This window comes from Artemia franciscana, chromosome 3 (genome assembly GCF_032884065.1).
Source record: "Artemia franciscana chromosome 3, ASM3288406v1, whole genome shotgun sequence".
Taxonomy (NCBI): domain Eukaryota; kingdom Metazoa; phylum Arthropoda; class Branchiopoda; order Anostraca; family Artemiidae; genus Artemia; species Artemia franciscana.
Genome location: NC_088865.1, coordinates 6,988,787 through 7,006,720, shown reverse-complemented (window position 1 = coordinate 7,006,720; position 17,934 = coordinate 6,988,787). Strand labels below are relative to the sequence as shown.

General features: G+C 35.1%; 1 protein-coding gene across 1 annotated transcript in view; it reads right to left on the bottom strand.

Annotated features, from left to right (window-relative positions):
- LOC136024816 (WD repeat-containing protein 11-like) overlaps window positions 1-17,934 on the bottom strand; it is a gene marked incomplete in the record, with an annotated part of 191,926 nt that overhangs the window by 43,039 nt on the left and 130,953 nt on the right. The window contains 2 exon segments of the mRNA XM_065700296.1: window positions 4,184-4,402; window positions 10,797-10,905. Of these exon segments, the coding sequence (XP_065556368.1) occupies window positions 4,184-4,402; window positions 10,797-10,905 (328 nt within the window).

Here is a 17,934-nt window from a genome sequence, read left to right as displayed (position 1 = left end):
TTTTAATGCTGGTTTTAAATATATAAGTTTCATCAAGTTTAGTCTTACCCATCAAAAGTTACGAGCCTGAGAAAATTTGCGTTATTTTAGAAAATAGGGGGAAACGCCCCCTAAAAGTCATAGAATCTTAACGAAAATCACACCATCAGATTCAGCGTATCAGAGAACCCTACTGTAGAAGTTTCGAGCTCCTATCTACAAAAATGTGGAATTTTGCATTTTTTGCCAGAAGGCAGATCACGGATGCGTGTTTATTTGTTTTTTTGTTTTTTTGTTTTTTTTTTCTTTTCCCCAGGGGTGATCGTATCGACCCAGTTGTCCTAGAATGTTGCAAGAGGGCTCATTCTAACGGAAATGAAAAGTTCTAGTGCCCTTTTTAAGTGACCAAAAAAATTGGAGGGCACCTAGGCCCCCTCCCACGCTAATTATTTTCCCAAAGTCAACGGATCAAAATTCTGAGATAGCCATTTTATTCAGCGTAGTCAAAAAACCTTATAACTATGTCTTTGGGGACGACTTACTCCCCCACAGTCCCCGTGGGAGGGGCAACAAGTTACAAACTTTGACCTGTGCTTACATATTGTAATGGTTATTGGGAAGTATACAGGCGTTTTCAGGAGGATTTTTTTGGTTTGGGGGAGGGGTTGAGAAGAGGGGGATATGCTGGGGGAACTTTCCTTCGAGAATTTGTAATGGGAGAAGAAAATTTCCATGAAGGGAGAGCAGGATTTACTAGCATTATTAAAAAAAAAACAATTAAAAAATAAAACTGAAAAAGCTTTTTCAGCTGGAAGTAAGGAACAGCAATAAAACTTAAAACAAACAGAAATTATTACCCATATGAGGGGCTCACCTCCTTCTAATACCTCGCTCTTTACGCTAAAGTATTTTCGGTAATTTCAACTACTTATTCTACGGCTTTTGTGATTCAGGGGGTCATTCTTAATGAATTGGGATAAAATTTAAGCTTTCGTGTAAAGAGCGAGGTACTGACGATGGGGCGAATCCCCTCATATATGTAATAAAAACATGAGAATACAAAAGTTCTTTACGTAAGCTAATTTATAAGTTACGTAAATCTTTTACCAATAAAAAGATTCGTAAAAAATTAAAAGTTCTAGTTGCCTTTTTAATTAACCAAAAAATCGGGGGGCAACTAGGCTTCGTCCCCCGCTCTTTTTTTCTCAAAATCATTCGATCAAAATTATGAGAAAGCCATTGAGCCAAAAAAAAAATATGCAAATTTCGTTTTGATCATTCCTCTGCGGAGAGCCAAAATCAAAACATGCATTGATTCAAAAACGTTCAGAAATTAAATAAAAAAAACAAGTTTTTTCAACTGAAAGTAAGGAGTGACATCAAAACTTAAAACGCACAGAAATTACTTTGTATATGAAAGAGGCTGCTTCCTCATCAACGCCCCGCTCTTTACGCTAAAGTTTTTTTACTGTTTTAGAAAGAAGAATTGAGAGAAAGAGTCAAACTTTAGCGTAAAGAGCGGGGCGTTGATGAGGAAGCAGCCTCTTTCATATACAAAGTAATTTCTGTGCGTTTTAAGTTTTGATGTCACTCCTTACTTTCAGTTGAAAAAACTTGTTTTTTTTATTTAATTTATAAAAAGAATTGCAATGCAAAGAAATTTAAGTTATGTCACACAAAAAAAAATGTGAAAAAATAAAAAGAAGAGCATTAAACTGAGAAGAAACACCGGTTTTAGCTGATTCTTTGAACAGTCAGATAGAATTGGTTAAAAAGGATCATACTTCTTGAGAAATTACAGAAGATTTTGTCTAATTTCTTATTAAAATTATAAGTAAAATTTGTCTAATTTTACTTGACAAAAAAGATTTTGTCAGTAAAATACTCTACATATGCATTACATCTGCATTACAATATGTACATTTTTTGTGCAGCAAAACGAAAGTGGATTCTTTGGTACCTTGGCCAAGCTTTGGTGCTTTTTCAAATCTAACTTCGGGGCACCAGTTTCCTAGTTTTGACGCCAAAGAAACTTAAAGCAATTTAAAAGAAATTTATATGTCTGGGAAAGATAGTCAAACAATTGTAAAAACGTCAACAATAGCTTCAGAATAGGATCACACAAGCGTAACATTTGCTAGGGACGCTGATTGATAGTTTTTGAAGTCTGGAATATTAATTACTGTATTATAGATGATTTTGGAAAGATAGCCAAAATATTGTAAAAACGTCAACAAGAGCTTCAGAATAGGATTACACAAGTGTAGCATTTGCTAGGGACGCTGATTGATAATTTTTGAAGTCTGGAATATTAATTACTGTATTATAGATGATTTGGGAAAGATAGCCAAAATATTGTAAAAACGTCAACAAGAGCTTCAGAATAGGATTACACAAGTGTAGCATTTGCTAGGGATGCTGATTGATAATTTTAGAGGTCTGGAATACTAATCACTATAACATAGATGAAAAAGTGGCAGCTGCGGTCTGCAGCTTTTAATATACAGCTACTGCATTATACAGCTGCTATCTCGTATCCAGGGCACCAGTAGGATCACTACTCTCTAAAACTGTCCCGTTATAAAAGCACGAGTTATTATTCTCTGCAAGAATACAGGGGGAGCTCCCTATGTGGTTCCCCAAGAACCACAATTTAAATTAATCAGAAATAAATTTTGTTTTTCTTGAAAGTATCGATACCTGCTCCATTCTATATACAGGGAGATACTGTCATATCACCCCTTTTACTAGCTTATTTTCAAAGGGTACCGAAGTTAACTTGCTTTTATTCCCACTTCAGATGCCTTTAGATTCGAAATTTAACAAGCTACTATCCAGAGTTTAGATCCAAAGGAACACCAACCTAGATATAGAATGTCTGCTTTTAGCAAAAAAAAAATTGTAAGATTTTTGCTTGTTTATAGCAATTGCTTGAATAGTCAATCTAATTGCATCTATTAAGGACGTAAAAGTGTTAGAATTATATAACGGGAATAATACCTAACTTTTTCTTGTCAAAATTTGTTTGTTAACTGTAATTTTTAGAATTGTCCTCCTATTTGTATCTGCTAAGGAGGGGAACAACGTTACATTAATGGCAGCAATAATAACAATCTTTATTGTTATCTTTTTTATTGCAATTTTATGAAAAGTCGAAAGAATTGTATCTACTGAGGAGGTAAAACTGTTATAACAACAACAAAAATAAACTATTAGCTTGTTAAATTTGGCTTATTCATTGCAATCTTTTGAATGACGGTATATGCTGAGGAAATATTATACTATAATAACAATAACAAAAACTATTTGTTTGTTTAGAATGTTTTGTTTTTTCTTTGCAATTTTATAAATAGTCAAAACAATTGTTTCTGTTGAGGAGATAGATTTTTTTATTGAAACTTTTAGAATAGTGAAGCTATGTCTTTCTGCAGAAGGCGTTATAACATTATAATTACAACAATAACAACAATAATAATCAGTTGCTTGTTTCGTTCAACTTTTGTTTATTCATTGCAACGTTTTGAAAAGTCAAACTAGTTTTATCTGCTGAGGAGGTAAACAACGTTATAATAATAACAGCAATAATAATGACCTATTTTTTATTTTATTTTTTTTTCATTGCAATTTTATTAAAAGTCGACATAATTGTATCTGCTGAGAATGTAAAGATTTTGTAATAACAACCATAATAATAAACTATTTACTTGTTAATTTTGGTTTATTCAATGCAATTTTATGAATAGTCAAACTAATTGTATCTACTGAAGAGGTAACAATTATATAATAATGACAATAATAATAACTAACTCGTCTTCGTAGAGAATAAAGTTCCGACTATCAAGTTTGATACCAATCCCTGTAAATTCCAAGCTCCCCCAACCCCTAAGGTAACTTTCTTCTCTTTGCTCTTAAGTCAAAACGAAAATTCTATTAGTACCCGTGACAAGTCCCATATTTCTAGATTATTCGCCGTGAGAATGGCTCCTCCACCTCAAATAAAATAAGACAAACAAATTTCCTAATTTCCAAATATATTTGCTCAACCCAGTGCAATGAATAGTGAATCCTCAGAAAGAACCTCAACACAACTATTCCATTTTAATTCAAAAATCAACAATCCCTGTAAATTCCAAGCTCCCCCTACCCCTGAGGTAACTTTCTTTCCTTTGTTTTTCTTAAGTCAAAATGAAAATTCTCTAAGTACCTGTGACAAGTCCCATATTTCTAGATTATTCGTGGTGAGAATGGCTAATCTTTTGGCTTGTTCATTATCAAACATAACTTTCTTGACAGGAGACTTTTGAATTTCGATCCGTTTGTATATACCGTTTTTCGTATCCCAAACAATAACATTTCCTTCGACGTCACCCATAACTACTAAATCATTCTTCCAGCAAACGCAGGAAACTTTTCCAACAATACCCTAAAATGACAAAAGATTTAGCATTTTACAAAATCATACCTTCACAGATATAGGGAAAGGGGGCGAGACCGTCGCTTCTTTAAACTGTTAGACCTTCCTTAAACCTATCTCCCAAGGACTAATCAGAAGGTCAATCTCTCAATTTCTCAATCTCATTAAAAAATGTGGGCAACTAATCCACTTTTTTTAGGGAAAGCTAGTGTATCCTATGCAATATCGAAATTATATTTGTGTTGGTTGTATCAGGTTAATCTGAACGGTTTTCGTGCAACTCAACCTTATTCAACTCAACCTGCATTCAAGTAAACCCAAATTCAACTAAAACCAAACCCCAATTCAATTCAACAATGAATTGAATTGGGCCTGACCTAACGTAATCAAACCTAAGATTTGAATGCAGGTTAGTTAAACGCGGGTTGCGTTTCGAGGGGGCGGAGTCACAGGATTCAATTGAATGAATGGTGAGTTGCGTGGAGGTTGACTTAAATGGGGTTGGGTTCCATGAGGTTTGAGTTGCATAGAGTTGGGTTATATGAGATTGAATTGCATGGGGCGAAGTTGAATGGGGCTTGAAGTGAATGTGAGTTGAATTGAACGAGGGTTGAGTTAAACAGGATTCAATCGAGTAAGGGTTAACTTGAATGGAGGTTGATTTGAAAAAGGTTTGAGTTATAGAAGTTTACTTGAACGGGGTTTATATAGACGGGAAGTTGAGTTGCACGCACTTAAAAAAAAAAAAAAAAAAAAAAAAAAAAAAAAATCTCAGATTAAAAAAAAATATTCTCAGCCCTTCTCCTTTAAGTTCAAGATATGCGCACTTACGATTCAAAACGGTTCAATGGTACCTATTAAACTGAAGTAGAGCTACTGACAATTTTTCTTTTGAAATAAGACCTGTTTTTCTTATTTCTCATTTTTGTCACATGGTAGCTATTCAGTTGTATTAAATACTGTGGAAATCAATCGGTATCGGTATATTTACTCTTCGTTTCCTTTTTTATTGTTTATCTACGAACTGTTATCTTTTCTAAAAGTGTTACTTTTTACAAAAATGATGAAAATGGATACAAGAAAAAATTAAGCCTCTTGCGTGATTAGGCTATCAAGTCCGCCTTCTGTCTATCAAGTCCACCTTTTGTCTTTTTTTATATTCAATAAATGCATTTGGGAGACCCCTAACTTCTTGATGATATCTCAGGCGAGACGAGATATCACTACTCCAACTTGGACAGCAAACTTGAACTGGTACAGTCATATCTCGTCAGTATGATTTCGAATGGATAATTACTTTCAATTCTCTTTCGTATAGCTTTTACTTTTACTCAGTCCAATTTTACATATCCAATTTTACATTTGCTCTTTGTTTTCGTTTTTTTTACTGTTTATCTGCGAACACTTATCTATATTGGAAGTTTCCTTTATTCCCAAAATGAAGAAATTTATATACAAGTTTGAATATAGAGGTCAAAAGAAGCAAAATATAGTTTAGCCTCTGACGTCCCCAAACCATCAATTGCGCTTTCTATTCGACCTTTTCTACATTTTTGCGTCAATTGATTAACAAATTGATGAACACCCTTTATCAATTGATCAACACTATTGATTAACCCTCATATTCAAGGATAAACTAATACAACATCTACAACTAACAACTCACTGCAGCACCAAGCCACCCAAGGCCTCCTCCGTTCTAATTTATTTAAAACTGCACCGCCTCCCAAGAAGTTACAATTTCCTTTAAATTATTCCTCTATTCCATCCGGGGACGGCCTGCTTTTCTTTTGGCCCTAGGTCGATAGCCTGAAAGGACCATCTTTGGCAATCTGTTACTCTTTGTCAGCAAAATTGTGTCCTAGCCACCTTAGCCTTTTTCTCCTTATAGCCGTAGAAAATTGATAGAGCCACAATTTTCGTACAGATTGTTGTTCGATATACAGTCAGTCATACGGGTACCCACTTCTATCCGTAGACAATTCCTCAAAGAATAGGATTAAGCTTAACTAAGTTTAATTAAAAAGGAGGTGAATAAAAACAAAAATTAACGTAGAAAATGATAAAGTATATTTTGTCTACGAGAACAAATAATTGCTTCAAAAGTCGAATTTGTCTTATTTAATGCTAAAAAGAGCTTGGAAAAGTTATCAATTTATGATTATCTAGCAGCAAGCTCTGGAAATTCTCTTCAAGCAAGTAGTTGCTAAGTCAAGACTAACCTTGTATTTTGTTTTAGATTTTCTCCTCTTTTAATAATTAACTTATGTTATTTTAATAGATTAATTTTATAATATTGTTCATTTTGAAAAGAATTTTACTTTTAATCCTTATTTTTGTTTTATTTTTATAAAATATTATTGAAAATTTTCATTTAATTTTATTTATCTTATTTGTTTTAATAAAATTAATTTCACAAATAAATGGTAGGACCATGAAAAATATTACAACATTTTACCACAAATTCCGCATATTGTCATAAATCAAATATTCCATAAAAATATGTGAAAAATGAGTGAATTTCTTATGTCCTATAACATGAGACTTGAAAACATGGTCAAATATACACATTCTTTTTAGTAGCAACCTATCTTTTCAAATTAACTTGAAAAATAATTTCACAGTCTTTTTTAACTTCTTGGATGTCTCTGTAAATTTCAATTAGAAATTGGGATTTTTGAAAGACCTATTACGTTAACCACGTTAACTCGTTCTACGAAATTTCGCTAAAAACTCGTATTTTGTTAAAGATCTGTTTAGTAGATAATTTCGTTAGCAAGAATGGAATTTTACAAGGCCAACAAAGATACTGAATGAAATAGAATGGGTATTTCGAAACAAAAATAGTTTCTTAATGAGAACTCATTGTTAGTCGTTTGGATTTTGGTTAAGTGGCTGGCCTTTCTTAGTTAGGTTTATTGGTTTTATCATTTTTAGTTCGTTTATTGCTTATACAGGGTTCGGAGAGGTCGGTTTGTTTCAAATTATATGCTCTGTCCTATTTATATAGGATTTCCCGAGCCCAAATATAGGTCAAATATAGGATTTGGAAGTCTTCGGGATCAGATCGGTGGTAGATGACGTGGGATGCCTGGTCACGTAAATTCGTCATTTCCCGAGTTTCTGCATTTTTTTATTTTTTTTTATAATATACACATACTGTGCCAACGATTGACTGATACCGGTAAAATACCTAGAATCACTCTTGCTGCTTCTTGGGCATCAATTTCGATATGAGGTCAGTTTTTCTCTTTGCAAGAGACTGCTCCATTCTCGCAGATTCCGCCATCTGCTCTCTTTCACTTGTTCTGGACTACACAGTACCTTCGAGCAAAGAAACAGATAGGGCAATGTATATGGAACTCTTGGACCCGGCAGCGTTCTTCATTCTATCGGTAACTTCTTGAAGTAGAGTATCTGCTACTGTTCTCTTTTCTCTTTGCTCTGATGCTCTAAGTTTTTCTTTTCGCTTTCCAGGTCTTCAATGTCTTTCTTTTTGTCGTGGGCCTCCTGCAACTTCCACTTGTTGTCCTCTTCAAAAGCTCCTTTCTCCTTCTCGGATAGCTCTTCTTTTTTCTTTTCGTGCAGATATTGTTGATACCGAGACCGTGCAGAACGTGCAAGATTCAACAGTTCTTTTGTAATAACAAACCGTTCTGGTTTTCCTCCATAAAGTCTTAACGTGTCATATACCATGAGTCTCGCATCCGGAATGCATTCAGACATTAATGCCTGGTCTTCACCGAGAATCCTACCGGAACGCGAGAACCCACGCTCTACATCTGCGCTGCCAGGCGATAACGTCAGCATTGCTTTGAGAAGCTTGGTAAGTTGCGCGTACTTGCTGTCCCCGCGCTCTGTCACCAGTCCAAAGTAATGGCTCCAAAAAATGATCGATCCGAGTAATGTCCTCACGGGGTCCATTTTCCGTTCGCAAAAGCAGCCACTCAGCCTGGGTGACGTCTGAGCTTGCTCCAATTGCAATCTCGCGTGCCACAGCCGCTATGTCTGCAATGCTTCTTGAATCCTTCATGTTAATCGGACTCAAAAAGCGTAAAGCCTCCAGAAAACCATCATTTTCCAGAGGAGATTTGTTCAAAATATGGCGAATGCCCGCAATAAAATGTTTTTGCACATTGACATAGAAAATGGCCTTGTCTTTCAGTGTTGCTTTCTCACGGAAAGCTCGTTCCACATTTTCTGAAACTATGGGCTTTTCTGCAAATTTTTCAGCAAGGTTCAACATTTCTGGTGAGAAATTTTCAATCTCCGTCACGAAATCTGGAGTAAAGACCCGTCCGCAAAGCGTCACAACTAGTCTTTTGATCTCTGAGTTCAGCATATAAATGAGAGGCTCTTCTTTCTGGAACAGTTGGGTGAAACTTATGAACAGTTCTGCTGAGGCTAGAACAAACTCGAGTTGGACCTTCATCGTCGCACTTCTGATATAAGCCACAATCTTCAGAAATTTGGGAGTGGACAGAAGTTTCTTCAGTTTTTTCTCTCTCGGCATGAAGTTCAGGAAGTACTCTAAGATTGCCGGCAACTGCTGCATGATTCTAGCAAGGGCACGTCCGATCGTCAGCTAGCGGCTTATGACATGCTATATGAAAGCATTCTCTGGCACTCTTACTTTCTTTTGGCACTTTCAATAGTCTTCACAACGTGAAGGCCAGCCGTCAAAAAATAAATGCACAAGAATAACAAAGTCGGAACTTTCTTCTCCGAACACCTGAAGACCATTCAAGAAAGCGTTATGGATTATATGGATGTTTCAAGTACCAATATTCAACATTCCCTTTCCCGTCACTTTTTTGCATTGAAATTGTTCCAAACGCTTTTGATGACGTTTGGTCCATCACTTCCAAGCATGATCAGTTTTTCAAGTGGCAGCTGATTCTGCTCAATGGCCGACATAATCTTCCTACACAGATCATCAAATGTCGCGTGGCCCATAAAATTTGTGCATAAAAGTCTGCTCTGGATTTCGTTTCCATATGAGGACCAATATTGAACACGTATCTGTAACTCTTTCATACCAGCGTTTTTTGTTGTCTTGTCATATTCTAGTACAAGATATGACTGAATGTCCTTCACAAGCATTTAAGCTGCTTACAGTAAGGATGCAGCGCATCGGTGATCAGATACATGAGTTTCTTCGCACATAGGGGCATTTCGTCGGAGATCTTACCGGGGAACATCGCATGGAAGGTTGCGACAATATGGTCTGAAGAGTTAGCAGACATGGAACTCTGTACCGTCTGAAGTGCCCATATTAACTCAGCTTTATAAGCGGCATCACGCTCACAAAACATGCTTGTACCAACTAACGGTTTATCCTTGGCTGTTTCATTCAACTCGAGATTGTCCATTCAGGTGAAGCTATAGTGGATGTAGTTAAGCAGTAACTGCGGCTTTTGGTTCTGCAGATTGCACATGTTGGTTTACCCCTGAGCAACCCCAGCTGTGCAACCAAGCATCACCTACAAAATAGCATCCCAAGATTAAAAGACCATAAAAAGAAAAAATATAGATATGTCCCAAACTGGGCCGTATTTGCATCAGCCTTTAAAATAGCGTTCAGGCAGGAAACGCATAAGTCACAAGAACTCCAGTCTCATTAAGCAGATACTGCTAGCCTATATACTGATCTTTGTTCATTTCGGCCCAACATGGCCCAACATGACAAAAAACGAAATATAGGCTACTAAGTCAACATAACAGCATAGCCTAGGCAGAAGCAGCTTACTAAGCCCAGTACAAAACATTTGTTAAGTTCAAACAGATCAACAGTTGTAATTAATTATCGATCTACACCGAAAGACTGCTCAGTCTACAACAGAGTCAAAAGCAAAAAGAAAAGCACATCTTGACTTACTTAAAGAGAAGTGGAAATTGCAAATCATAAGCAATGTTCTTAGTGGTCTTCAGCCGAAAATATAGGAATAATAGGGTTTTAGCCAAAATATAGGCATTTTATAAGAGTGCATTAGAATATAGGAATTTATTGGAATTTATAGGCGAGTCCGAACGCTGCTTATATTATTTGCCATTTTCCTCTGCGTTGTTAGATTTTTAATTCCTCAAATTTAAGTTTTTCTTTCATTTTCATCTCCAATATGCTTGTTTTGTCTTTTTGTTTTTATCTGGTCTACGTTTCTCAAATTTTCGCTCAGAAAACGTGAATTTAATTTTTTTAGACTTATTCTAATATTGCTGAAAAAGGCAAGCCGTTCTCTTCTCGAAATATCCGTTTTCTTTCATATATTTTTTTCGCTAAACTTATCAAACCCATTTTCGCTTTTCTTTTCTTTTTTTTCTATTATGTTTAAGAAATAAACATAAGAAACACAATTGCCCCTTCATGTTTTGTTTTTAAGGAAAGACAATTTTCTTATTTTACCTTGGTTGGCAGCGTTTTCCCTTCACTAAGAATGCTTCCTTCAATTGACATAACGTAAACTTTTTGACTTTCTCCATCTGCAAAAATGACTTTCTCTTTTCCTGAAAACCTGAAATATTTGATCATTAAAGGAGAAACCTAGTTGAAACCAATACCACAGAGAAGCTAAAAGACAAAGTGATCTAAGTTAAGAACTGAAATCATTTAGAGAAGAAGAAGGACGTAGAGATGCGGCTGTAGTTTTTTCCACACTAGCCAAGTCAACGTATCTTTATTAGCTATCACTATACGATTTGATCATCAATCGAATCACTTGAAGGGACAGAAGGAGGCCTCGAAGACGGGCCTCAATTACCATCTTTCTTAATATGTTTACCTTATACTTTCCTTAACTTGGTTCATTCAACATCCAATCTTTCAAATATCAACTCTAAAACCCTAAATCAACTAGGTGAGGTGTTGCGACAATCTTTGTTCGACTTCGCCGATTAAAGTGTTGCGAGAGCAACACTTTAGTTTAGTTTCCTCACTTAGATTAAACGCTGAACTTGTTAATCTGTAAGGATCTTAAAATAAATACTAGGTACATCAACTCGCAAAAGTTGCAAACCCCTCATTACAACTAGCAAAAGTTGCAAACCCCTCATTGCTGAAGATGATTATAGCTTAACAGCCGATTATTACTTACAAGTCTCCTACATGTCTTACCACTGGAACCAAATTGGTCTTACCATCAAACACACCGGAAACAAAAAACAGGTACACTAACTAACAAGAGTTGTGAACCCCTCATTGTCGAAGATGCTTATGAGCTAACAGCCGACTGTTGCTTGAAACTCCCCTATATGTCTCACAATTGGTATTGGCCTATTTTTGGTTTCAGTCTGTACCTCAATACTGAAGTTGTCAACCCCTCTAAACTTTCAAACTGTTCTCATGAAGGAATTTTTCTACCAAAAAATGGAGGACATATACTATGATTAGCTCATCAAGAGCTATCGACTACTGTCGAAAAAAAAATCTATCTGTCTTAGTTCAAAAGTTGACTTTCTTGCCGTAGGCCAAGTTTCTAACGTCATCACTTAGAAAGGAGGAAAGGATAAACTCTAATTTCTTCAGCAAATAGAAAACTTTAAAGTTTAAGAGGCACACCTGATACCATTTCTGTATCGGCCTATTTTTGGGTTCAGTGTGTACCTTAATAGTGAAATTGTCAACCCCTTTAAACTTTCAAACTGGTACTCATGATGGAATTTAGAAAGTGAATTGCATGTACTTTGATCAGCTCATCCAGAGCTATCGACTGCCATCGAAAAAAAAAATCTATCGGTCTTAGTTCAAAAGTTGACTTTTTTGCCGTAGGCCAAGTTTGTAATGTCATCACTTTAAAAAAAGCAAAGGATAAACACTAATTTCTTTAGCAAAGTTATTAAACTTTTAAAGTTTAATAGGCACATCTGATACCATTTCTGTACCGCAATCCCAAGTGCAAAAAACCAAATGATAAACTCAGCTGAAATCACGAACAGAAATGGGTAGAAATAATAGATGGCAGCACTTTCGGTCCCCACTTTTTGTTTCTGTAAATTTTTCTATTTATCATTAAAAGAAGATTTATTGGCTGCGGGGCTGGGTAACTGCCGCATGTGTTTAACACTTGTAGATTATAGTCCATCTTCAATTTGAAACTGGTGCCTGCCTGCTTGCCTGCTAGAACGGAGCTTTCCATTCGAAAGCAGAAACATGGTTTGATGAAACGAAAGCTTGACTGCATAACTTAAAATAGTTCTCTCTGACATAGGCTATGAGACTTCATTTCACTTCCCACACCATAGGCTCTGGCTCAAGGACAAGCAAAAACCATCCTTTTTGGCCCCAGACAAGAGTTCTACGAAGCTTTCCAAAATGCAAAGTCATATTCATCAATCCGGCCTAAAATCCACACTTTCCATAAAAACTGCAGAGGTTAGACCCTTATCACTTTCTAGGAATAAGCTGAAATTAAGGTCGTGGCAATATATGTCTTTGATTACGGGAAAACAAACTTTGGTTTTCATTGGTCGAGTAAATGAACGGCGGTACATGTTTAAAATGAATTCGCTTTAAGAATAGATGGCTCTTATTCAATAGACTATAACAGGACTTCTTAAACTTTCTTCATTCACGACCCCATTCATGATTGGGAGTTTCTTATTGACCCCATAAAAATATAAAAGAAGGACAAATAAATGTTTTTGATGACTTAGTTATTAGGTAAAAATATGAATATACATATGAAAATACAAAGCTTTAGAATTCGTTCAGAACCATTCAAAAATCTAAAATAAAAATTCCGCAAAAAGCTGAAAAATTGTCTTTATTACACTTACAAAAATTATGAGCTCTATTTTTCATCAAATTAGCATTTTTTTTTTTGCAATAACATAAACAAAAGAAAATTCTCGCCGTCTTAGTTCGATCGAATATATTCGAACGCAGTCTGTGAGTGGTTCAGATTAAATTAAAAAAAGGAGCAATTCTCGCCGAAAATTAAAGAAAATTCTCGCCGTCTTAGTTCGATCGAATATATTCAAACGCAGTCTGTGAGTGGCTCAGATTAAATTAAAATGAAAGGAACAACTTTAGTGAGATGGGCCTGCTTGTTTTTTATTGCATAACAAATTTAAATCTTGGTGAAATGTTTGACGCTGCTGGACGTAAGAACTCTTCAACATTTTCTAGCGATGAAGGATGAACGAAAGTAGAGAAATATAAAAGAAAGATAAAAAAATATCTTTTGATGATTTATTGATTAGATAGCAATATATATATACATATGAAGATATATAATTTTAGCATTTGTTTAGAAGCATACAAAAATATAAAATTAAAAATCTTATTGCATTTAATATAGTTACAAACATTATATGTCATACTTTTCATCAAAATTGTATTTTTTGCAATAAAAAAATAAGCCAGATTACAATAAAATTAGCCAAGATTTAAGCCGGCAAGTAAATTCAAGAATTTTCTGGCCACTGTCCATCAAAACAAGACAATCTGGTGGGAAATACGCCAATATAGTAACACTGAGATGAGCGTCGATACTATAAAATCCCGTATTTAAATATTTAAGTTTAGAATCTCTCGCGACCCCAGAATTTCACAACGCGACCCCATTTGGGGTCACGACCCCTAGTTTAAGAAGGGTTGGACTATAAGATAAACACAACCTGTTCCTATCAAACAGTCAAACAACTTATCAAACAGTCTTTGTTAGCAAAACTGTGGGCAAAAAAGACCTTGTGCCAATAACAACATACCTCTAAAACACAAAATTTTTATAACCATAAATATGTCAAGGGAACCTTCTGTGTCTGGCGATTTCAAACATAAGAAATTCCTTAAATTCTTTGCATGAGAATCAATCAACTTATAAAAATGATCCAGAATAAGCTGGTATTAGCTGCAGCCTAGTCATTCTTAAGCCTAAGGAGCCTATTCGTAATTAAAAAAAAACATAATGACTACTTTGTTTTGAAGTACTTAATCGTTTAACCAACTAAAATGAAGTTTTTATTTTAGTAGGGATACCAAGGAGTGATCTACCCAAGCTTATATGATCTACCCTATGAAACAGGGTCTTAGTTGGGCATCCTACACACCAAATTTAATAACTAGAAAAAAAAGGAAACCATTGTGATACAAGTAAGTCTTAGTAAGTCTTTATCTAAAAGAATCCAAAACCTAATTAGTCTATGCTCTTCTAAACCTTTTTATTTGATCATTAAAGCCCTAATTACTAAACACATTCTGCCAAGAGATTTATGAATCTTTTATCATACTCCAAACTAATAAAACATTCTGAGTAAGTTAAGAAGATCAGCTCTAAAAAATATTTCCCGTGGTTAAATATAAGTTCAATTTTGAATATCTTGTTCCTTCTGCTTCTTACCACAACAAATTATCTATTTGAATAATAATTACAGGTTTACGTTACCACTCTAAGAACGATGCCTTTTATCAGGCTGAAATTTAAATCCCGTGCCCTCTCTAAAGTATTTTTTTGTGTTCACTTAATAGCCTAACTGTTTGGACTTGTTGGAGTATTTTACTAGCGTTTTATGTAAGCTCCTTACCTTTTTTTAATACCCTCTTTTTATAAAATTTTCTAAATTGTTTAAAATTATTTTTGTTCGAATTGTTGGTTTTTGCTCTATTTTCAACGATTCAAAGGGATGGCAGTAATAATATAAATTCGCTACAAAACCTTATGGTTTTATAAATAGCCACTTTTTTTGGTCAGACTTGCTCCAATATTTTGAATCAAACCCATGGATAAAAGAAAAGAAAAAAAATAGGAAAAAATTTCAGCAAAATGAAATATTTTTCGTGTGTATTTTTACTTTTGCTTTATATAGAGGCCATCGTAAAAGATAATTAAGCGAACTAAAAGTGATCTTGCATCAAGAATTTAGTAATAAGTTAAAATTTAAAAGTAGTATTACAATCTTCCTCTTTATAAAATGAAAGCTCTTTTTTAGTTTTTTTTTTAAATAAAAAAACTTTTTATACAAAACAAAAGCTTTTTTGTAGAGTTTTTTATAAAATAAACAAGCTCTTTTTGTATAAAAACTCTTTGTTAGAGTTTTTTAAAAATAAAAAAGGTCTTTTTTATGAAATATAAGCTCAATTTTGTTCTTTATTTTATTTATTGGTTTACTTTCAGTAAACCAACTTTCAATTTATGAATTCCTCATTACTATAGTCTCTTCTAACCACTAAAATTGTAAAATAAATTATGCATCATGCCATTGTTAACTAAACTAAGTTGAATGATTGTGTGACTTTGAATTAGAATTAATTAATGAATTATGTCACTTTTTAATTGAATATTTTGTGCCCAGTTTAGATCAAACCAGCTTATCATCGTCAGAAATAGAATTACGATAATCCTACCAATTCTGTCGTACAACAAACCTTAGTCTGAGACGTTTGCCTATGCTACAGATTCGTCATTCTACGAGAGGCAATTACCTTCCGCTGATAATGAGTCAGTAAAAATGTTTTTTTTTTTTATCAAAAAATTATTTAGTCCTGTTGGATAGGAGAAACAAAGAAAAGAGAAGAAAACAAGAAGAAGATAATCATGAGAATGAAAATGGCAAAAAAAAACACGTAAGCTCTTAGTGTGACGTAAGCTCTTTCTATATATCAAGTCTCATTAAGATCCCATCACCCATTCGTAAGATAAAGATACCTCAATTTTCACGTTTTCCAAGATTTCTGGTTTCCCCCTTCAACTCCCCCCAATGTCACTGGATCTGGTTGGGATTTAAAATGAAAGCTCTTATACTTAATTGTACTTGCACTTATTCTTCGCACCAAGTTTCATCCTGATCATTCCGCTTTAAGCGTTTTCCAATATTTCCTTCCCCCCCCCAACTCCCCCCAATGACACTGGATCCCATCGGTATTTTAAATAAGAGATCTGAGTTACGCGGTCCTTCAAAATAAGAAATTTCATTAAGATCCAATCACTTATCCGTAAGTTATAAATACCTCATTTTTCTAATTTTTCAGAATTAACCCTCCTCCGACTCCCCCAAAGAGAGCAGATCCGTTCCAGTTATGTCAATCACGTATCTAGGACTTTTGTTTATTTTTATCACCAAGTTTCATCCCAATCCCTCCATTCTAAGCGTTTTCCAAGATTTTAGCCCCCCCCCCTAACTCCCCCCAATGTCTCCGGATACGGTCGGTATTTAAAATAAGAGCTATGAGACACAATATCAATCTAAATATTAAATTTCATTAGGATCCGATCACCCATTCGTAAGTTAAAAATACTTCATTTTTTCTAATTTTTCCGAATTAACCCACCCACACACCCCCCAGATGGTCAAAACAACTATTTCTAATTTAATCTGGTCCGGTCCCTGATACGCCTGCCAAATTTCATCGTCCTAGCTTATCTGGAAGTGCCTAAACTAGCAAAACCGAGACAGACAGACCGACAGACAGAATTTGCGATCGCTATATGTCACTAGGTTAATACCAATTGCCATAAAAACAATTCAGAAAACCCTATTTAACCCCCTCGTTGAATTTAAAAGGTTAAAAAGATTTGACCTATATATGGCAACGGGTAAAAGCAACCTATGTGTTCCAAATTAAGTGGATTTTCGTATTTGCTAACTTTGCTGTTGATTTGCTTATTTGCTAATTAGGCAGACAATTGCAATATTTGCAGTTGTGGAATTGTTTTCAGTGTTTTCAGTTAAAAATAAAAATGTATGGCCTTCCACACCATCCAGGGTTTGTAGACAACGCTCCCCCCCCCCCCCGCTCAAGATATTTTACAATAAAGGTAAAGCAAACATTCCCAAACCAAAATATTTGGGCAAGGAATTATCAAACAGTTCGTGGTAACGAACTGTAGTAAGGAGCGACCCGGCTCAATAGTAACCAAAACTCTAAAAAATGGAATTTTGATTCCAATAGTTACATCAAAGGAATCGCATTTTAATGCTGATTTTAAATATTGAAATTTCATCAAGATTAGTCTTACCCGTCAAAAGTTACGAGCCTGAGAAAATTTGCCTCATTTTAGAAAATAGGGGGAAATACCCCCTAAAAGTCATACGATCTTAACGAAAATCACACCATCAGATTCAGCGTATCAGAGAACCATATTGTAGAAGTTTCAAGCCCTTATCAACAAAAATGTGGAATTTCGCGTTTTTTGCCAGAAGACAAATCACGGATGCGTGTTTATTTGTTTTTTTTTGCTTTTTTTCCCAGGGGTGATCGTATCGACTCAGTGGTCCTAAAATGTCGCGAAAGCGCTCATTCTAACGGAAATTAAAAGTTCTAGTGCCCTTTCTAAGTGACCAAAAAAATTGGAGGGCACCTAGGCCCCCTCCCACGCTCATTTTTCCCCAAAGTCACCGGATAAAAATTCTGAGATAGCCATTTTATTCACTATAGTCGAAAAACCTAATAACTATGTCTTTGGGGACGACTAACTCCCCCGCAGTCCCCATGGGAGGGGCTGCAAGTTACAAACTCTGACCTGTGTTTACATATAGTAATGGTTACTGGGAAGTCTACAGACGTTTTCAGGGGGATTTTTTTTGGTTTGGAGGGAGAGTTGAGG